This window comes from Protomyctophum bolini (assembly GCF_963924005.1).
Source record: "Protomyctophum bolini genome assembly, chromosome: 24".
NCBI classification, from domain to species: domain Eukaryota; kingdom Metazoa; phylum Chordata; class Actinopteri; order Myctophiformes; family Myctophidae; genus Protomyctophum; species Protomyctophum bolini.
The window spans coordinates 15,439,652-15,460,575 of NC_137885.1; the positions used below are offsets into that span (position 1 = coordinate 15,439,652).

Sequence of the window (20,924 nt, forward strand, 5' to 3'; positions counted from 1 at the left end):
TAGTAGACAATCATCATGTCATGGTTATCAATTTGCTTATGCAGCTATATCACTAACCACTCAGATATGGCCACCCATCCACTCAGTTATGGCCACCCATGATGATGGCCATATCCACACCACACGTGGTCACACCAGAGTGGGTCATAGAATTGTCGGTTGAGCCCCATGAAGCCTTATGAAGATCCAATCGAAACAATATCACTGACGTAAATTATTTTTTATCTTGTGCCCATCGTCGTACCTCTTCTGTCCCCCAGCTGTGTGTCAGCCTGACATCCTGGTGCAGAGAAAAGCCAGCGAGACTCACCAGTGAGACGACGACATGCCCAAGATTTGCACGGAGCACTCGCATCCCGACCCCCCCGTCCCCCCTCCATCTGCCCACAGCACTGAGGACGTGCAGGAAATGGAAGGTGGCAGCAGGTTAGAGCCATGTAGAAGGTTTACATACATAGAAGATCAAAGTGTGCCATTGAAGGACAACTTCACCCCTTTTCAACCCATCTTCATATAATTGATCATCACTAATGTTCATGATAAAATACCAAAATTCTAATTCTACTAATTCTGTCTCATAGGAGGGCTAGGGGCAGTTCAGAAACCCGTCTTCCAGTGATATCATCGTTAGGCAGATTTGTTTTATTATCGTGAGAACGATAGCTTCCATTATCACATTTCAGGAATAGAAAGCCTGCAGTTTCTATTAGCTTGATTCCCCGTCGATGATGTCACTGGAAGACGGGTTTCTGAACTGCCCACAGCCCTCCTCTGATACGCAGATCGAGTAGGAAAACAATTGTGGTATTTTATCATGAACATTACTGAGGTCCAATTATATGAATATATAGGTTGTAAAGTGGTCCTTTAAGTCTGCGTGTATTAGTCACGGTTATGGGTTTAACATTTTTGAAGGATGAAGGAAGACACTATGCGACGTTTTGGAATAATGTTTTAGACCTAATCTCAAAATAAAAGTTTAACACGTGCTGGGTATACAAAACTAAACTAATGTCTGCATACCTCCATCTGTACCTCCAGGCTGTCCCGCTTCATGCCTTCCTTTGCGAGGGGCTGGGGTTCCCAGGGTAGAGACTACCGGGTGGTCCCTGCAGGCTCCATCATGGCCAGCCACACTGAGTTCAGACAGGCTTGGAGGGCTGAGAGCACGACTTCCCCAAGGAGCCCAGAGCAGCTCCTCTGCGGGAAGTGAGTTCAGCTCTCGGGTCAAACAGTGTTTTGTCTGCGTTTCCTGGTTTGTTTGTTTAAGCGACACTGGCTGGCATTTTGCCTCAGATACTGTATATATGACAACACAAACTAATGAGAGAGTTTCGATAACGCATTTGAGGACCAGCTCATAGTGTACGTTGTCTGTGATTTGAGTAAACAAAATGTGACTCAACATACTGATTGGGGTCAAAGAGTAGTCCGACCTTTTGAAAGCAGGTCCTGGCCCCCCATGTGAACTGAGATCAAAGAATAAGAGAGTAATGTTTGGACCCATACTCTTCTTCAGACTGATACAACAACAAAAACTGCTACGAGGATAAAAGCAGAAAAAGCACCAAGACTTGTTTAGATAAGGGCCCTCCATTTTCAATTCATCAGAAAACTGGACTCAAATCTGTAACTGCAAAATAAAAAAGGGCAAAGGGAGCTATAGTGTGCAACTCTAAGTTTTACTCTTTGATCTCAATGTACTGTTACAGTAGTCGATACCCCCACACACCTATCTCTCTCACACACACACACACACACACACACACACACACACACACACACACACACACACACACACACACACACACACACACACACACACACACACACACACTTATTTAAACATATATAATATAAACTGATGAGTCCATTTTCTTCCATTTCAGCAATGGTCAGTTTCCACTGGCTGCACTGAACATGAACAACTGCAATAATACTGAGTAAGTGGAGTATGATTGAATAATAATAATAACATTTATGTATTTATTTTTGATGGTTTCTTTTAGTCTACTCTGTTAGAGCAAAACATCACAAAACCATATTATACTGCCCCCATGTGGTCTGTGAATGCATTCCACATGAAGTGAGGTTATGAACTGCTGCCGACCATTTGTGAATGTTGTTCACAGCAAAAAGGATGACAAGAAGGATGAGAAGAAAGATGAGAAAAAAGACGAGAAGAAAGAGGAGAAAAAAGAGGAGAAGAAAGAGGAGAAAAAAGATGAGAAGAAAGATGAGAAAAAAGATGAGAAGAAAGATGAGAAAAAAGAGGAGAAGAAAGAGGAGAAAAAAGATGAGAAGAAAGATGAGAAAAAAGACGAGAAGAAAGATGAGAAGAAAGATGACAAAAAGGATGCCAAGAAAGATGACAAAAAGGATGACAAGAAAAAGGAAGAGCCCCCGTGAGTATGGCCGCATGAAAATAGTAAACATGATGTTGTAATAAGTCATTCACTAGTTTCTAATTAGAATTCTAGTTCCTAATTGGAAATCTAAATTGCTTCTTGCATTCTTAGCTAAAGGGGAAGTTGCTTGTACTTGTGTAAATCATCTAATCTGTAACCACCATAGAAGACGTAATATAAGAACCTCTCTTAACACTTTATATATTTCATCTATTTGTTCTTTGAGCAAATTACTGTGGATACAACGTTTTGGTGGATCAAAACTACATTTTCTCTTTCAGGAAAGAGGTGTGGATTTTGGACCCTGCAACAGACACATACTACTACATGCTGGGTGTCATCTCCATTCCCATCTTCTACAACCTGATGATTCTGGTGACAAGGTCTCATTCCATTCCATACTATTTATTCAATAACGAATTTTACCCATAACACATCACCATACACTCAACTGGATTCTAACCTTCTGTGTAATAGAAGAGATTATTATATTTGGTTGTAATTCTTTTTTTGCTTTTGTTTTATATAACTAAGCAGCGTTATTCACTGTACTAAACAAGTATAGTAACTTGAAACCTACCGTTTCCCCAACATAATTTGTGAAGGCTTAAAGAACCATACAAGTGGTCTGGCTTGACGCAACTTGACCATTTTCCAAAGCAAACCGTGGTTCGTTTGACTTTCAAGGAAGTTGCGGTAGGCTATCATAGCCTACGGTATGACAATCAATTTGCACAGACTGTAAACTTGCTTGAGATAGCCAACATAGTGAACATTATGGCCCTTTTGTACTTTTGGCAGTTATCACTGTGTTTTAATTTGTTTTAAGAGCAGTTGAAAAGTTTAACTTAAACTAGTCCCTGGAGAAAATATTGATTTATAAATACAATTTGAATATTTACCAATGTACTGTTAGACTAATATTGAATCGATGATTGAGGTATGTTCTGTAACATTTATGATGATACAATATTACAATACAATATTTGGCCAAAGTTGTGAATAAACAATGACATACAAGTATTGACACCGTTATAGTCCTTTAATCACATGGCAGGTTTTCATGTGGTGGTTTTCGTCTTTAAACATTTTCATCTGAGTGTTCTTTTTTGTGATGCATCCCCTTGTATTTATGCTTCCACCACAGGTCTTGTTTCAATGAACTTCAGAAAAATAATCTAACACTCTGGCTGGTTCTCGACTACTGCTCGGATGTTATGTACTACATAGACACATTTCTGAGAACCAGGACAGGTAAGTACTTTGTTGAATATGTAAACACATGCAGTATTAAATAAAAATGTACGTACGTGTTTGATTAATCATTCATGGGTTCCAATCGTCCTGTGTGAACAGGTTTTCTGGAGCAAGGACTGCTTGTGAAGGATGAGAAGGTCCTGAGAGAAAGATACATGAAGACAAGGCAGTTCAAATTGGACGTGATATCGATATTTCCCACTGACTTTATATTCTTACAAATTGGCATTCATAACCCAGAGTGGAGATTCAACAGGCTCTTCAAGATAGGTCGCCTCTTTGAGTTCTTTGACCGCACCGAGACTCGAACCAACGTCCCCAACCTCTTTCGAATCGCTAACCTTGTGCTTTATATCATCATCATCATCCACTGGAACGCCTGCCTCTACTTTGCCATATCTAAGACATTAGGCTTTGGGTCAGACACTTGGGTGTATCCCAAAGTCAACCACCCTGTGTATGGACGCTTGGCCAGACAGTATGTCTATTGCCTCTACTGGTCCACACTCACCTTGACCACAATCGGCGAGACGCCGCCCCCTGTCCGAGACATAGAGTACTTTTTTGTGGTTTGCGACTTCCTCGCCGGTGTCCTGATCTTTGCCACGATCGTCGGTAATGTTGGTGCCATGATCTCCAACATGAACGCAACGCGCGTCGAGTTTCAGGCCAAGATCGACTCCATCAAGCAGTACATGATATTCCGAAATGTCACCAAAGATCTGGAGTTAAGAGTGGTCAAGTGGTTCGACTACCTCTGGACCGAGCAGAAGCACTGTGACGAGAAGCAGGTGCTGAGGAACCTCCCAGACAAGCTGAAGGCAGAGATTGCCATCAACGTGCACCTGGAGACGCTCCAGAAAGTGCGAATCTTCCAGGACTGCGAGGCCGGTCTGCTGATCGAGTTGGTCCTCAAGCTTCAGCCACAGGTCTTCAGCCCCGGAGACTACATCTGCAAGAAGGGTGACATCGGCAGGGAGATGTACATCATCAAGGCAGGGAATCTTGCGGTGGTGGCAGACGACGGCGTCACGCAATTTGTAGTCCTGAGCGACGGGGCGTACTTCGGGGAACTCAGCATCCTCGGCATCAAGGGCAGCAAGGCGGGCAACCGGAGAACGGCAAACATCCGGAGCGTGGGATACTCAGACCTCTTTGCTCTGTCCAAGGACGACCTGGTGGAAGCGCTGCTCGAGTATCCAGACGCCAAGACCGCTCTGTATGAGAAGGGCAAGTCCATTCTGATGAAAGACAATCTCATTGACGAGAATCTTGCCAAAGCTACCGATATGAAAGACCTGGAGGATAAGGTCCAGTTGATGGAGCGCCACATCGACCTCATGATGTCCAAGGTCTCTAAGATAACGGATAGCTATGAAACCCACCAACGGAAGCTCAAGCAACGACTCACAAATATCGAGAACGAGGTCTGCACTGTAAGAGATTAGGATATCCCAGACATAGGACAATATTTAAAAACAAAATTGTGAAATGGCAAATATACTAGTATTACTGTGATATACTGTACTTTGTATATTTTAGTTTTTTCATCACAAGATATGTACTCCATGGGTAGAACCTGGCACTAATAATTAGCTTTCAGCTCAGCCCTGCTATATGCATTTACAGTTCAGTACTGTAATGTGTTTTGGATAAAAGCATCCTCTAAAAGGCAGCTAGGTAACATTCAGTGTAATTTAGTATTGACACTGAATGTTTCCTTCTATCCAATATATTCCAATATACTGTTATAGAATAGTGTGATTCCCCACAATTCTGACTACTGTATTTTCCTAAACCACACTATGCATTGTTGTAATTATTTTACAGCCTACTATATTGATCGGGCAATGTTGTAAATATTTATATTGGTGTAAAAAGAGTTGCTTGTTCAAATATAGCTTATATTAACTATCATTAACGTTACACAAAGTTTTGCACAATTACATCATTTGTGACGTCTTTACCCTTTAAAATAAACTTATTTTAATACTATGCTATTTCAAAACACTATTTTAAGTTTACAGTATATCAGATTGTAAGTCACATACAGTACTATATATGGTGTGCTTTTGATGAAAACAGAATTAAATATAATAGTGATCAATTGTTAAGACATTTTCATGTTCATAATAAAACAAGGATCTTCTTAATAAAACAACATATCCATGGAGTTATATTAGTGTTTCTCAGTGACATTTCCTAAACGTTCAGTATACACATCCAGAAACTCTTTGAAAGTGCTGACAAACGCCTTCAAACTAGGAGTTGACATTATATACCAAACTGCTAAGAAGCAGCAGTTTTAACTGCCAGGGACATACCAGTAGCTGACCATAGATAGTGTGTTGACACAAATGCAAGGTCCCGGGTCCAACTCTGACTAGGGACCCGTGTTGTCATCACACCTGAGCCTCATCTCTTTTCACTGTCCGGTCTAAACAAAGCCAAAAAGATACATTCAATCTCAAATTCTATTATGTTGAATACCAAATTAATTCAGGCAGTATAGTCAATTCAACCACGTAATGTATTATTTAGTGGCATAGTTTCTGTCACAACACCTTTACAGCAGAATCAAATTATATATAAATATCAAAATATAGTCGATAAGGGAAGATAAAGACACCGAAAGTCAGAAAGAGCATGGGGAGAGGAGGGAACGAGAAACCCTTTTACCGTGGACTAAAAAGCAGGATTGTCAGGCAACAAGAGATGGAAAAAAAAGCAGTCACTTTTATTTAGCATGTTTTTTTTCACAACACAATACTTTTTTTTAATTTATTTTTTACCTTTTAATCAATTTGTATCCTTTAGAATGTAACTGTCGGCTCAAACCAACCTACAGACAAAGAACTGCTTCCCTTCCCGAGAACAGGTTTCAACCTTTCACCTTTTTCCTTCACTGGGCCCTAGAGTCCTTGTACATAGCTAGGTGAGCAGCATTTTCAGCAGTACAAAACAAGAGGTACAAAGTAAAGAAGAACAGCTGAGGCCAGACCTGGGCTTCAACAGAAATTGCGTTGGGTTTTTTTTAGCCCTCAGTGTTCCAGGGAGTGTAGCAGACAACGGGGGACATCTCAGATATTATCGAGGGAAGTTCCCGATTGTGGAAACCAATAATACATTGAAATGTGAAATACTTCTGTTGTGATAGGCTAACCTTCCCAGGCATGTGCTGTTGCTGTCCCATGTGGCAAATCTCCCCTTGTCTGGCACAGACAGTAGCAAAAAAAAAGAAAAAACGCTATAAATGATTTAGAAATGGTCTACCACCGTGGTCTGGCTGAAACCAGGAACTAAAGGGGGCAAAGAAAAAACAAACACAAGAGCAATGGAACACAGAGAGGAAGGCTCAGGGCAGTTGTGTACTGTTGCATTGGCTCTCGTCTAACACACAACCCCGAGCGACCTTTGTTTAGTGGCATACTGTGAGCGAACAGAGCTAGCATCTCAGACGGACAAAGAGTGCTTCAACTTTCCAGACGACATCCCTCTCTTCCTCTTGTCTCCTACTACTGCTCTGACAAGGCTGGGGTCAGGGTTTAGAGAAAACGTGGTAGGCACGATGCTCTCTCCTCTCATCCCTCAAATGTATACTGCTGAGGCGCCCTTGAGCAAAGCACTAAAACCCCCAGCTCCCCCTCCAGTTGTGTGCATACGAGTGTGTGTGTATGGGTGTGAAGTGAAACACTCACTACTACCTTGTGGCTCATGGGTTTTTCCACCTTGCAGAAGTCTGGAAGTTTGTTTTGCTCAAGTCCGATGAGAGCAGGCATGAGGTAGGAGACAACAGGAGTCGGGAGTGTCAAGTTATGTGACAGCGGCCAGACGCTTTGTGCAAGGACAGCATGTAGGCGGATGTCACTAGTGTCCTTATTATTTGCGTCCTTTTATAAAACAGTGATTACACCCCTATTTAACTGTCCAAAACCTTTTCTTGGAAGAAAAACAAACATCTAATAAACCCAAATAAAAAGGGGAACTGATGGGTGTTTGGGGGTGCGGGCTATTTTCACAGTTGGCATTCAAATCGAGGTACCCCGACAAAACAAAATCGATGCCATTAAAGAATTGTTACACAGTCAAGATAGAGGTCCATTGGTTTGCTGGGGGGGGGGGGGGGGGTGGGAGGTTTTGTAGGTGACAAACGTCTGTAGTCGATTCCTTTTTAACAGAAATGCAATGTAGCATAGCACACAACGCCTTGATTCTACAGGTGGAGGGTTACAACTAAACATAATCATAATTCATAATTCTCATAACAGGCTCTGCAGTGTGATGGTGTCTATTCATAGAAAACGACACAACGCGCCTGCACCGAGCAATTAGCAGGGAAGCGGATAGGGAAGGGATTAGCCAGTCAACTGGCTATATTAGTTGGCACAACAAGTGCATGCTGTATCTCTCGGTACAAACTCTTTGGCTCTAAAAGCGCTACATCACACTGCTGAGTCTATGTTTTGCCATCTGGAGTGGTCTAGAGGGGTACAAATCCTCCATTGGGAGGAGTGCGCCTGTGTGAATCCGTTTACCCCCAACCACACCGAGATCTACATTATACTGTTTTTCTCTTTTTGTTTATTGATAACTGTCAACACAGGAAGACGCAAGAAAATTAAAAACAAACAATCATGGCAACCCGTGGCCGAAAAACAACCAAATAAACAAACATTCTGAAAAGGTCTAAGTGCACTTACACAGCTCTGACATTTCAGTCTAACCCGCGGTATTCCGAATGGTGAAAATAAAGAAAAATGAAGATGTGCCATTTCTTTAGGTTTTTCTTTTGACAAAAATGACAATCACTTTCCAAATGTTGTAATTTTATGAAAAGTTGACAATATAATAATAATTTAAAAAAAATCCACAATCTTGACCAATGGTTGTGAGCTGAATGGCTGGGGGAGGAAAGTTGAGGAAAGTTGTTTTCAAGTAACCCAAGACCACTCTAAAATGACTGTGAGAGCTGTCATCAAATGTCAAGGTGTGTATTTATTTGATTATGCATTGTCCGGATTCATATGCATTAATAAGCTCGACTGTCCCATTCCCACAAACGTAAGAAGGAGTCACCCCAGTCACAGGCATGGAAAAGAACCGATTTCAACCATAAAATAAATAATAAGGAAAGACAATTCCTCTCTGTACATAGAAAAAAAAAGAAAGGGGGAATGGGAAGGGGCTGCAGCACATTCATGTACTGTGTGTAAGAGGAGGGGGAGGGGGTTGATCGCATGTTTGCTACGCTCGCACCGAGAGGATGTGGCTTTTTACAATGCAGGATTGACCAGAAGGACTACTGCTAGAACGCTCTATCACGTGAACCATCATGACCACATCGTCTCGCATTTCATTACATTACCGTGGAGTTATTTTGTTTGTTTTCTATTTTTTTTTGTTGTTAAGTTCGCTTTTTACTCAGATCCTTTTTTTTCTTTTCTTTTTTTTGTACTTTTCCCCCCGTGACCTGTGTTTCTGTCAGCTTTTTAGATGGGTACAGATAAGGGGGGGGAGTTAGGGGCGGTTAGGTGTGTTGGTGGGGATTTGGGTGGCAAGCCTCAGAGCATGCCAAACCCTTTGGCGTAGGTGACGGCTTTGAGCAGTCTCTCTCTTAGCTTCTCCTTGGTGTTGTACTCGGGCAACAGCAGCACGTTGAAACAGGTGTGAGACGTGGGTAGCCTGCGGCACAAGAGAGAAAGATGTACACCCAAGACAGTGGGACAAAGAGATACAGTATATACACACAGTATATTACTACTTTTAAATTTATAATGGAATCAACTGTGGATGTCAATGGAAGACTCAAACTTAGATGACAGTGAAATGTCACAGACAGACAACACAAAACCCGCCGTTCATGTAAATCACGTAAATAAGCTTTAGTCTGGCCACCTGCCGATCCTGTAAGTTACGTGATACGGGTCTTTTATTTAACTAATTCATGTTTTGATCCGATCGAGTCGACAGCCAAGTCCCGTTAGCATGCTAGTGTCGAGTGTGACACTGGACGGCGCCATCTTAAGTTCCGCATGCATCTACGTGCGTTCTATGTGCTGTTTTCAATGGCTTTTATCTCCAAATCGGCGCCATGAATGTTGTTTCTGGTCAAAACACGGTTTTTCAATGGCCGACAGCCGCTGTGATACTCGCGGGAGGGGGTTACCTGTCTGTGTCTGGGCCATTCTTTGCGATGATCATCTTGAGCTTTCCCAGACCGCCCACAGGTGCTCGGTCCGTGCCTGTGGTGAACTGTAGGAACAGTCGCTTCTGCTCCTCACCAAACGAGTGCAACGTTTCCCAGAACTCTCTGTCGGCACACACACAAACAGGTTTGAGGGTTGAGTGGGTGATGCTTTAATTCCAATGGTTTTGGTAACGGTTTTAAAGTAGGATTACTTTCAACAAGTGGCTGTTGCAAGTCATTCGGGGGAAATGTAGTAAGTTAGCAGTTTGTTTAGGTATAGTATACATTTCATACCATTTATTTAGGAGACAATGGGTAGTAAGAAGTACCAAAGACCATTTGGTTAAGTGTTACATTACAAAGATCTCAAACATTTACCAACACACATGGGTGTATAACACTGCTACACCGATGCTGAATGCCTTTATGCATCACTTGTACTCATCCAGAGTGACTTATAATAAGAGTGACATTACAACCGATAGTGAAGCCACAGAGTGAAAAAGTCATACATGCAGTGTCTTACTTGATGATTCGAGAATCTCTGTTGTAACCGCCGTCATATTCCGTCGTTTCTTCAAGTGCTAGGAAGTCTAGATTCTGTGTGCACAGTGTGACAGGAAGGATGGAATTTAAGGATTGTGAAACTAAATGAAAACACAAAGGAAAAGATTTACAGGTACGGAAGGGGCCCCCCTCAGAAATCTGAAACTGAAGTCAAGGAATTAATCTGTGTGAAACGTGTACTTACTGTAGAATCCCGCTTCACCAGAGAGTCCAGACCCTGTTTATCTGAACTTAACGTCCAACCGACTTGACTTTTCCTCTCTTTGTTGTGATCTAATGTACTGTAAGTGTAGTGACACATCAACATGCTGTGCGTTCAGATGCTTTTTTTTTTTTTTTACATTTAATGTAAGCTTGGCGTATTATTTTATGTTTATTATGGATGATATTTATTTGTGGTGAAGTTTAATCAAATGTCCCTATTCTGTGGGCGAACATTCAGCAAAGATAGCAAATCTACAAGATCACAAAACATTGCAACAACGCTTTGTGAGCTTGTAGATGTTCTCTTTTTCTCTCTACTCCAATTCACTTCACTGAAAAAAGCAAAGTATAAAGCCCTGGGGAACCCTGGTCAACTAAGTATATAGGATTTAAGTGGTTAAATCATTAAAGGCTGTGTAGCTTTTAACAGTTTACACAGAGGTTATGGTTAAAAGAAAGTGGCAGTACACTGTATTGAAATTCATAAATGTGATGGACAGACAGACAGAGGGCGAGTGATTACTATGACCGATTTAAAATGCTTAACCCATTCTGGGCGGGAACCCCTTTTGGTGTTTTAAGCATTATGTTATACTATAGCTATTGAAAAATAGCAGATCTACATATTGCACCGAGTGCCGTGCTACGAGCTTGTAGGTCTGCTATTTTTGAAATATCGTGAAAATGTGGCGTAAATCTTTGAAAAAAAAATATATATATATTGTTTTTAACTCAAATCTTTGCTTCCCTTCCCTGGAACAACATATTTTCAGATGGGGGTCGGCGGCCAAATACAGATATTTCTGTTTAAGAACCACCTGACAGAAACATGGGTTTTTCTGAAAACCGTCAGGATTTACACTAGAAGACATTTGTAGAATCAAACCAAAGGCTCACTCACCCTGCTCCCACAGATTAGGAGCTCAATCTCCTCTGGTCTGAACAGGTATTTGAGGGGCGACTCATTGGTCACCATGTGAAAGCCTCTCCTGAAGGCTTTGAACTGCTTCTCCACACTCTTGTTCAGCATGTACTCTGCATACTGGGTCACAAACTCCTGCACCAGAAGAGGAACAACAATTCTGTTACAGGCAAGTTTCTGTTCCAGAACGGGGAATTGCACTTTCTCGTGCTTCAATTTTTTTTTTTGCCAAGTAAGTATGTGCTGGAATATGTATTAGTAATTAAGACACTGCTGCGGTCGCTCTGCTGTCTGTATGCATTTCAATGCAGAACAGCCGATTACTATAGGAAATCTCTACTAAAACCATGTCCTGCCTATTTCCTATCATTGCATGCGTGATGTTTGAGACATTTTGAGTGTAAATTGCTACCAACTAAATGAGGACTTTGAGCTTTCTGATGTTTATTTTTAAATCTTTCTTGAAATCTTCAAAAATATGACGTCAGACAACACATCAAACCACACCAGGAGACGGATGTAAAGGAAATTAAATAATATGCAACTGAGAATAAAACACAATGGGAGGGTGGGTTGCATTTCAGGAAGACCTACTTCTGCCTTTTAGATTCAAATTCAACAGGAGAGAAATGATCAACCTTACTATCATTAAATTAATTGCACTGTATTCAGTACATTTTAATACATTATTATATAACATGGCCTGTGTTCTACACACTGTCTCCAATTAAGGCCTGGTTCTATCATGTGATTGAAGTCCACAGCTAACGTTCTCAAAGTCAATTTCAGACATATATTTTGAGGGGTGTAAGCGAACACACCTATAATGTTAACAAAATTCAAAATGTATTTTCCCTGTAGAAGTATAATCCACTCAAGGTATTTGTGTTAATCGCTGTTCTATGGACTCCAGTGCAACCAATCAGTGTGTGTGTGTGTGTGTGTGTGTGTGTGTGTGTGTGTGTGTGTGTGTGTGTGTGTGTGTGAGAGAGAGAATCACGCTACTTGCCTTCCTGTTTTCGTTTGTGACAGGGATCTTGTCCCCATTTTCCCTTAAGTCGTAACTGAGGGGGTTCCCAAACAGGTCCGTGTGAGAGATCTGAAAGGTGATCATCATGTCTTCCTCCACACTGCCCTCATACACCAAAAGGTCCTTCAGGCTCTGGTACAGAACCTGGAGGAGCAACACACACAACCAGACTGTTAGGGTGTCTACTAACCCATTTTTGACTGAGGTCGATAACAAAAAGGCTTCTAAATCCTAACATTTCTGAAAAACCCATGTTTCAGTGGTGCTCAACCTTTTTCATGTCAAGGACCCCCAGAATTATCTCTATTGGGCCAAGGACCCCCATCTCAATATATGTAGTTCCAGGGACCCCCCAGGAGCCAATATTTTTGTTAACAATGTTCGCTCTAAAATATATATTCAAACAAAGATTTGCGCCACATTTTCATGACTTTTCAAAAATAGCAGACCTACAAGCTCGTAGTGCGCCACAGAGTGGCGCGCTATGAGCTTGTAGATCTGCTATTTTTCAATAGCTAAAGTAGAACAGAATGCTTAAAATACCAAAAGGGGTTCCCGTACAAAACCGGTGAAAAAACTAAAAAAAACAAGATTCCAATGGATCCAAAGTAATTTAGTCTCAAGCTCTTGTTTATATTTTTCATTGGTTAAGTATTTATAAAAGATCCATGTAGTAGAAAGATGCAAATAAGCACTTTCACTTTCCAAAATTTCAAAAAAAAAAAGTACAACACATCGTAACTCGTTGTGAACTTGTAGGCTATTTTTGCTAGTTTTTCACTTAATTACTGTGGTGTCGAAATGTCCTGTGTCACAAATAAACTTGCCATGACATAATCCACTTTGTTTGCATTTGTTTTTGCGCTAAGAGTGTCATTTTGAGATAAAGATGATCGACCCTATTTGCACTTACACCATGCCATGTTCACTACACCGGCGTATACAACACAGAGTTCTTCCAAAGTTCAACATAGGTTTCAAGAGTAAAGTATAAAGAAGCATACGCAAGGACCGTTTTGAGTGTGCCTGATGCGGTGTACCTTAGTGAGGACTAAGGTACACATCATGCACACTCACACATCTGTATGTATGCATGTGAATACATAAACAAAGTTTGCACTGTTGTCTGGACAACCAGAGAATCATCACATTCCTAGTGCCTGCCTTTTAGTAACAAGATAAATCACATTTGCAGCAGTCCCGGACAGAATTCAGGTACGTTGTCCAACCAAAATGACCCAGGGGTGTGTGCATTACCCAGAGCAGCAATTTGGTTGAACCAATATTTCAGAGAATCAAAGAAATGTCAATGTTTGCATGCGTCTGTCCCCGACTTGCGTGGTTCCAGAGGAGGCAGGTGCGCTTTATGAAAATGTGGGTTGTTGTTTTTTAATCCCCCAGCTCTGGTGAGGAGAGGAGCGGAGGACAGGAAAGAAGGGGAAAAGAATGAGGAGAAAAAAGTAATGATCAAAGAGGTGAGCTTCCTTACTGGGTTGGAGTCGGCCAGATCCCTGAAGGTGCCTCTCTTGCCCATGAGTTTCCTGTAGACCACCATGGGGAAGTGCACGTCCAGAATGCAGTTGTTGTAGATGGCCAGGCCCAGCACGATGCCAATCAGTGTGTACTGCCCGTCGTTCTCGAACGACGACGCGTTGAACCAGAACAGCTTGGTGCTCTCGTCGTATGTGAACATTCCTTCATTTGGAGAAAAGAAAAAGCAAACATGGCAAATTGGGCTTTTTATTTCACCGTGGAGTCAGGTAAGAAGCTGCATACCTATGTGCAGAATTAAAACGCAACTTCATGCTGAAGCCTGCAGCATACTTCCAACAAAGTCAAACTTCTTTTTTGGCCTCGGCAGGTCAATAAAAACAAAATGTCATCATTGCAAGAATTTCTAACCAGCCGAATATCACTGCAGAGAGACCAATGTGAACAGCATGTATTCAATGCGCAAGTTATTTCAGCACCATGGACACGACAGTTCTGAAGAAAGCTTGTCTGAGGAGTTTTGGAGGTACTAGTACACTTCTATAATCCCTCTCCGGGGACAACAAACACAAAGTGATTGGAATTACTTAATGGAGACAGAGCACACACATTGGTCGACTGTGTCAGGCATCAGAAATGTCAAAATCTCTGAGACAAATTATGTCTAAGGCACAAAACAAGAACGAAGAGTGGAGATTGGACGTTAAATCACCATTCCAGCAGTGTACAATATGGCCGGGGTTTAACGCTCAGGGGGTTTAACGAATCAGCGAGTATGAGACAGTTTTGTCCTTTAAGAACTTTGATAATTTTGACCAGCTGCAAAACCTTTGACTTTGTTTGGAGTCTGCTGCCAGTGCCAATGTGTAGTGTTGTACTTGCACATGTTGAAAGTGAAACTGACAAATACTGTAGGTTGCACTACTCTGGCTACAATTGCAATGTAACAGTACCTGTTTTGCCCTCAGGTGTCAATGGTTACACAGGTACAATTACATCATGTTTAGGGTGTGGTCTGCAGTTGAACATATAGTTTAAAGTTTCAAACTACAGTGGAGTCCAATGCAATGGTAGTTTTCAGCTTCATATAATATGACTGAGGGTAATGTAATGCATCCGATGAATTGAAAATAGTGGACCCTGTTGTGTAAATGCTTTATCATGGTTCATCCACAAGTAACAGTTTTTGTATTGACTTGTGCTTTCGTTCGAATTGTACCCAGTCTACATACTGTGAAATACAAATTTCAATCAACTTTTAACATTTGTAACATCGTTTCCCTACCGATGTCTGGGTTGAAGATTTCCTCCACCACGAGCTGAAAGAACTCTTTGGAAACTCCCCCTTCGTCGACGCCTTGCTCTCCTTCAAACTCCACGTATAGCTGCTTCTTCAAGTCTGCAGGATTCTCCATTGCTATCATCTCCAACTGCATGGAGCAAAGCCCATGTAGTATAAGACTATGCATGCATTAAGCTTCAAAATATTATGAGATGGCATATGAGGAACTGGCACATGGAACCGTTTATACCTCATTTAAAGGAGATTTATATACTAACTGTACAGTAGGCTTGGCCACTGCTACTGGACTGCTGCCATTTCATCACTTATGTAGCAATTTCCAACCTTGCTGTTGAAATTAACCAATTTGAATACAGTTTCATATATTGTTATATAGTGGTGATCTGCTAAATTTGACTTGTTTTGTCTCTCCCTCGAAAAGAGAAACAGTAGTTGCGAGTGCAACAATCTTGAATGTACCACAAAGGTTTAGATGGAAGCCCATTTCCACCACTAAGAACAATTTTAAAAGCCTGAATTACTTGTGAGTTTGTTTCTCGCTAGGCTGACTTTAAATCACAGCAGTAGTTAGTTGTAGGTTTTTTTCCTCGCAAATGTGAGAGAAAAGGGAATCTCAGAATTCAGATATTCTAACATATAAGTTACAATTGTGGACTGAGAATTAGAACTTTAGTCGAAACGCGTCAACTCTCACAGTTTAGGCCTTCTAATTTGTATTCAGTGGTGGTAATGGGCTTCCATGGGTTAAAAAACTGAAGGGTCACACATACCCTGACCAGAGCATCGTCAATGATGTGGTCCCTGCGTACTTTGAGCCTCAGGTAGGGGTTGAGCTGCTGGCCCTGCACCAGGCTGTAGAGCACGGTGATGCGGCGCTCGCTGTACATGCGGATGCGGTTGTCATAGTAAAGGCCCAGGTTCTTGGTGACGGCGTTGAGGACGAAGGGGCACGTCATGAAGGAGAACTTGTTCTCTGTCTCCACCTTGAAGAAGGTGTAGTCCTTGTCCATCTCCAGCACCTCGTTGAGGGGCTCATTGACAAACTCCTCGAAGGCCACGAGCGGGCGCCGGCAGTCGTTGGTGCGCACGCCCAGCTCCGTCTCCAGCGGGTCGACGCGGGGCCCCTTCTTGTTGCGGCGCTCCTCGCCCAGCAGCTCCTGCAGCGTCAGCTCGCTGGACTCCGGCACGGGCTCCTCATCCACCTCGTCGGTGTGGCCGGTGTCCAGCTCGCCGCCCAGCGCGTTTGCATAGTAGACCACCTTCAAGCACTTGGTGGCCGCCACCACGGCGTCGTCGTCGTTCACCAGGTTGCGGCTGCTGAACTCGTTGCTGATCACCTTGTAGGTGATGAGCTGCTGGAAGGTCTCCATCATGCGGCGGATGCGCTCGGCGCCGTGGCACGACCACAGGCGCGCCAGCTTGGCGAGTGCGGCCAGCGGCAGCTTGCTCATGGCCTTGCAGAACTGCGGTAGGGCGATCTCCAGGTACTCGGGGCTGTGCAGGTTCGTGTTCTCCATCACGATGACAAACAGGTTCAGGTAGTTGGGGTCGCGCGAGTACACGTTGTGGTACGTCAGGTCGCACTCCACGTTGGGCGACAGGTACACCAGCGCGTTGAGGAACGCCGCCTCCACCTTCTCGTTGGAGAGCAGGCGCTCGTAGACCCGCCGCACCGCGTCGATGTCGACCGTCACCTCGTCGGGCCCGAGCTTTTGGGCGTCGTCGCCCGCGGAGCTCTCGCCGAGCCGCGACGAGGCGGAGGACGACGAGGACGACGAGGCGGGGGAGTCCTCCTCCATGGCCGTGGCGGAGCAGGCGGCCGCCTCCTTCTCATCCTCGTCTTTGTCCTCGTCCTTTCCCTGCAAGGACTTCAGCTCCTCCTTGGTGTGGGGCTTGGACCTCCGGAAGCTCTGCACCAGGCCCTCGGCGCTGGAGTACACCCGGCCTATGACCCGGATCAGAGGGGAGTAGTCATCCTTCTCAGTGCACAGGTCCAAGATCTCATACACCTTCTCCTCCGTCAGGTAGGTCACATCTAAGGAGAAGATCGGATGGTATTTGGTTATAAACAAAGAAAGAAAAGGGCCTACGACCTTGGGGAATGTTTCATGAATATCGTGCACCTCTGCCGAAGACCGACTAGAAAATTAAGAATCATGTTTTCAAGCCTTTTTTTGATAGCTCACAAAGATGAAAAATGATAGTATATATATCTGACATTTATACCACTTAAATGGTGTAAAAGATCGGTTTCTCCAGATAGTTGATATATTGGCCGATATGGCCGATCGGCGGCCAATTATCGGAGCATCTCTAATAGCTATAGTGGAGACAGACAGGAAGGAAGGAAGGAAGGAGAGTGTGAGCCTTAATTGTATGCGCTCACCAGGTGAGCCACCTGGTGGCAAGAATCATACTTTGTCCATTTTATGGACTGTACTCCCAATTTAGTCGCAAGCGCTTAATAATCTTCATAACATGCATCACCTTTAAAGTCGTCCCTCACAGAATGCACGTCCTTGTGGTTCATTTTCTGGCTGTTGCTGCACGCCGAGTTGTTGTGGGCACTGCTCTCCAGATAGGCAGAGGTGGTGCCCTTCTTGGACGGGTGGGGGTCACAGAGCTTGGCGTTGATCTTGTACAGGTCCAGGGCCTTGACGGCCGCAGCGTTGTTGTCCATGCGGTGGAAGCCCGTCGACGAGGCACACCAGGAGTTGGAACACGAGCCATTTCCGCAGCCCTCGGTTAACTGGTGGTAATAGCGCTCTATCAGATGCTTGGCGGCCGCACGCTTCCTGCGTTATCAGGGGGGTGAGGTCAAAACACCAGGGGTTATGATCAGATCAAACTCAGAGTCAGTCCCACTCCCAAAAGTGTCCACTTATTCGTTAGAAGTTAAGGACCTCTTTATATACGATAGTGTGATTTGTATTAGAAATACCATGTTCTCATGCTCTCAAACACAAAAAAGAAATCATGCTCATAATAAACATCCAGTAATTTGCTGGGAATTCAGTGACAATAAAAAGGTAGAAATGGATAAAGGTAAATGTACAGAAACAGAGAATATGCAATTGTTGCTGGAGTTAAAGAGAGAACTACAAAACTGGTCATGCTTCTGTGTTGTGGGTTTTACTGGTTGAAAGTTAATATTCACATGCATACACATCTGTATACTAGCATGAGATTAGTTTGACAATAGGTCTAAAATATAACTTACATTCGGCTTGCTTCTGGGTTTTCTACTTCGGGCTCCTCGTATTCTCTAATTGAATAACAACAAAATGATTGCAATGGTCAAGCTTGTTCCGAGTCGCTGGCATGACATTCAGGACAAAGATATGAATTAAACTCAGGTTGGGTGGCGGTTGATGTCTCATCTTATCAGACAGTTAAATAATACAGTGGTGTACAGTCCAACACTGCGGCACCGGGCTAGGCGGCTAGCAGGATGCCAGAGCCGGTGTCTCATGCAAGCAAAGCCCGGGTCAGCCCATGTCCTGATCAGGACCAGCCTAAAGATGACAGTGCACCATGCTAAAGTTGCTAACTGTGCAGCTAAATGGGAACTGACTGGCGCGTGTACTGTACTTTAAAGCAGACCAAACGTTAAAGACAATTGCCACTACAGACCCCAAAACCTAGCAGGGAATTTGAGCAGGAAATGCTCCCGGTTCCTCAACAATCAGACGGTTGGTCTTGCAGGAGCTTCATAGAGCAGTAGAGCCGGAGCTAGCTGGCTAATAGGATAACAGCACCAAGGATTCAGCAGGGATGTCACAACCAGAAGCGCCTGTCAAGCAGAAGTACTTTGCTCAAAACGGCTCTCAAAGGGCACCTACTACGGACGGCTGCAATTCGAAACTGGCCCAAGTCAAATCTGAATCGCCAACCCACCCCTCACCCCCCCGTACTGTATATGTTTTCTTTTCCCTTTATAATGATTTCCTGTTTTTTTGGCTATAAATAAGTGTATATTTGTATGTCTTTAAATGTTATGATCATCATAACATTTAAAGAACTGTTCAATTCATCATAATATGATGAATTGAACAGGTGCACCCTCTTGAACAAGTGTGGGTCGTCCACTCAGTTACGTTTTTTTGTATTGAGTTGTGCTTGAAATGTACCGTTACTGTAATTCTGCAAACTATAAATACATACAAATGCAATACAAATTCAATCAGCTCACTTCTACCCCATATAACTTTGTATTCCTTCTTACTCTAGTTATAACTAGTTGGTGTTAAGTGAATACAAAAATAAATAAAAACGGTATTGTGACGTCACTGTCAATTCCTTGCTCGCTTAGCAGCCTGCTCGTATTAATGACGTTTACCGAATTAGCATCCTAAGCTAACACGGTGAAATCCTACCTAAAAAACCATAACATTACTTTCTCCTCCAAAAAAACTCAACGATGTCCAACAAGACGCACGTTGCGTAAACCGTTACCACCTCATATAAAAACGGCTTATACGTGGCCGCTGGAGCGCAACGACGGCGCACAACTCAATTGACAGTTAGCATTAAGCTACATACAGGCTATATGATTCAATCCCCGGTCCTCTCCATGCTCCGTTGCCCACCTGTCGTATCCTCGTGCCGGGGTGGTCTCGGCCTGTGGTGGCGCTGCACACTCACAGTCCTCCTTCTCGTCGGGATTCATACGAGACTTTATATCCCTCTGTTGTCTTTGTTATTCTTCTGAGTATTTATGAACGCAGGACTCCCTCCACAGGCCCAGTGCAAACCGCCGCAAAACACGGGCGTCGTTCTGATCCAAGACGCTCTGCAATATTCGATATTTAACTTCATTCAAGGCCTTTTTGCTACATGCTCTTTCCTCTTTCTGCTGTTTACAGCCATCTTGACTTCAGTAACTGACATGACATCCCACAATGCACCACTGCTGTCCACTGCCACTGCCAAGTAAATGTTTTGTTCAAAGCAAAGCTGCAGGGCTCTGGTTCACTTCTATAAACACAGATGAGCTGTCTCACACTGCAAGAAATCTGTGTTCCAGCATGCAAACCAGGCTAAACACACTAGAACTGAACCATGTTTATTTACATTGTGAACAAAGGTTGAAATCAAACACTGTTCAAAGGTTTGTCCTTTTATTGCAGAACATAATGAACGTAAGCTCTACTATTATGACGCACAAGACTACTTTTACATTGTTATATTGTCAGCACATTGAAGACATTGTCGTTCGACACTTGTAGCTTAAAGCATAAATTGACCTGTTACTCGTCTTGTTTAAATTAACCAAGATGCAAGGAAAGTATGCAACATCTCCATGCTTGGTTACATTTCAGGTATGTCCAGTTGTCCACCTTAATAAGATGCAAGGAAAGTATGCAGCATCTCATGTTTGATTACATTTCACATCGCAGTGATGTACTTTATATTCCAAACCAGAGTAGGCCTATGTGACCTTTTCTTTTTAAGCAACTATACATATTTCCAGTTAAGCAACACAGCAACTGGAACTTTGAATGTCCACTAGCCACACAAAGCATGAATTGACCTAAACTGTAAATATTATCAAG

The 20,924-nt window shown here is 43.0% G+C and overlaps 2 protein-coding genes across 2 annotated transcripts; one reads left to right on the forward strand and one right to left on the reverse strand.

The window, feature by feature from the left end:
* Window positions 1-409: 409 nt before the first annotated feature.
* On the forward strand, window positions 410-5,113 carry LOC308311788 (cyclic nucleotide-gated channel alpha-3-like; the record flags this gene model as incomplete). The annotated part of the gene is made up of 7 exons (XM_080758566.1): window positions 410-426; window positions 1,042-1,209; window positions 1,890-1,943; window positions 2,133-2,405; window positions 2,690-2,791; window positions 3,556-3,662; window positions 3,765-5,113. The coding sequence occupies 7 exons, from the start codon at window positions 410-412 to the stop codon at window positions 5,111-5,113; spliced, it is 2,070 nt and encodes a 689-aa protein (XP_080614692.1).
* A 1,266-nt stretch (window positions 5,114-6,379) lies between these two features.
* On the reverse strand, window positions 6,380-20,239 carry LOC308311624 (ubiquitin-protein ligase E3A-like). The gene is made up of 11 exons (XM_080758386.1): window positions 19,959-20,239; window positions 18,590-18,634; window positions 17,857-18,164; window positions 16,140-17,404; window positions 15,352-15,496; window positions 14,065-14,270; window positions 12,555-12,719; window positions 11,525-11,680; window positions 10,379-10,452; window positions 9,832-9,975; window positions 6,380-9,347 (listed from the first exon to the last, which is right to left on the reverse strand). Exons 1-11 carry the CDS (start codon window positions 20,036-20,038, stop codon window positions 9,227-9,229), a joined length of 2,709 nt encoding a protein of 902 aa, XP_080614512.1. The 5' UTR covers window positions 20,039-20,239; the 3' UTR covers window positions 6,380-9,226.
* Between the last annotated feature and the right edge of the window lie 685 nt (window positions 20,240-20,924).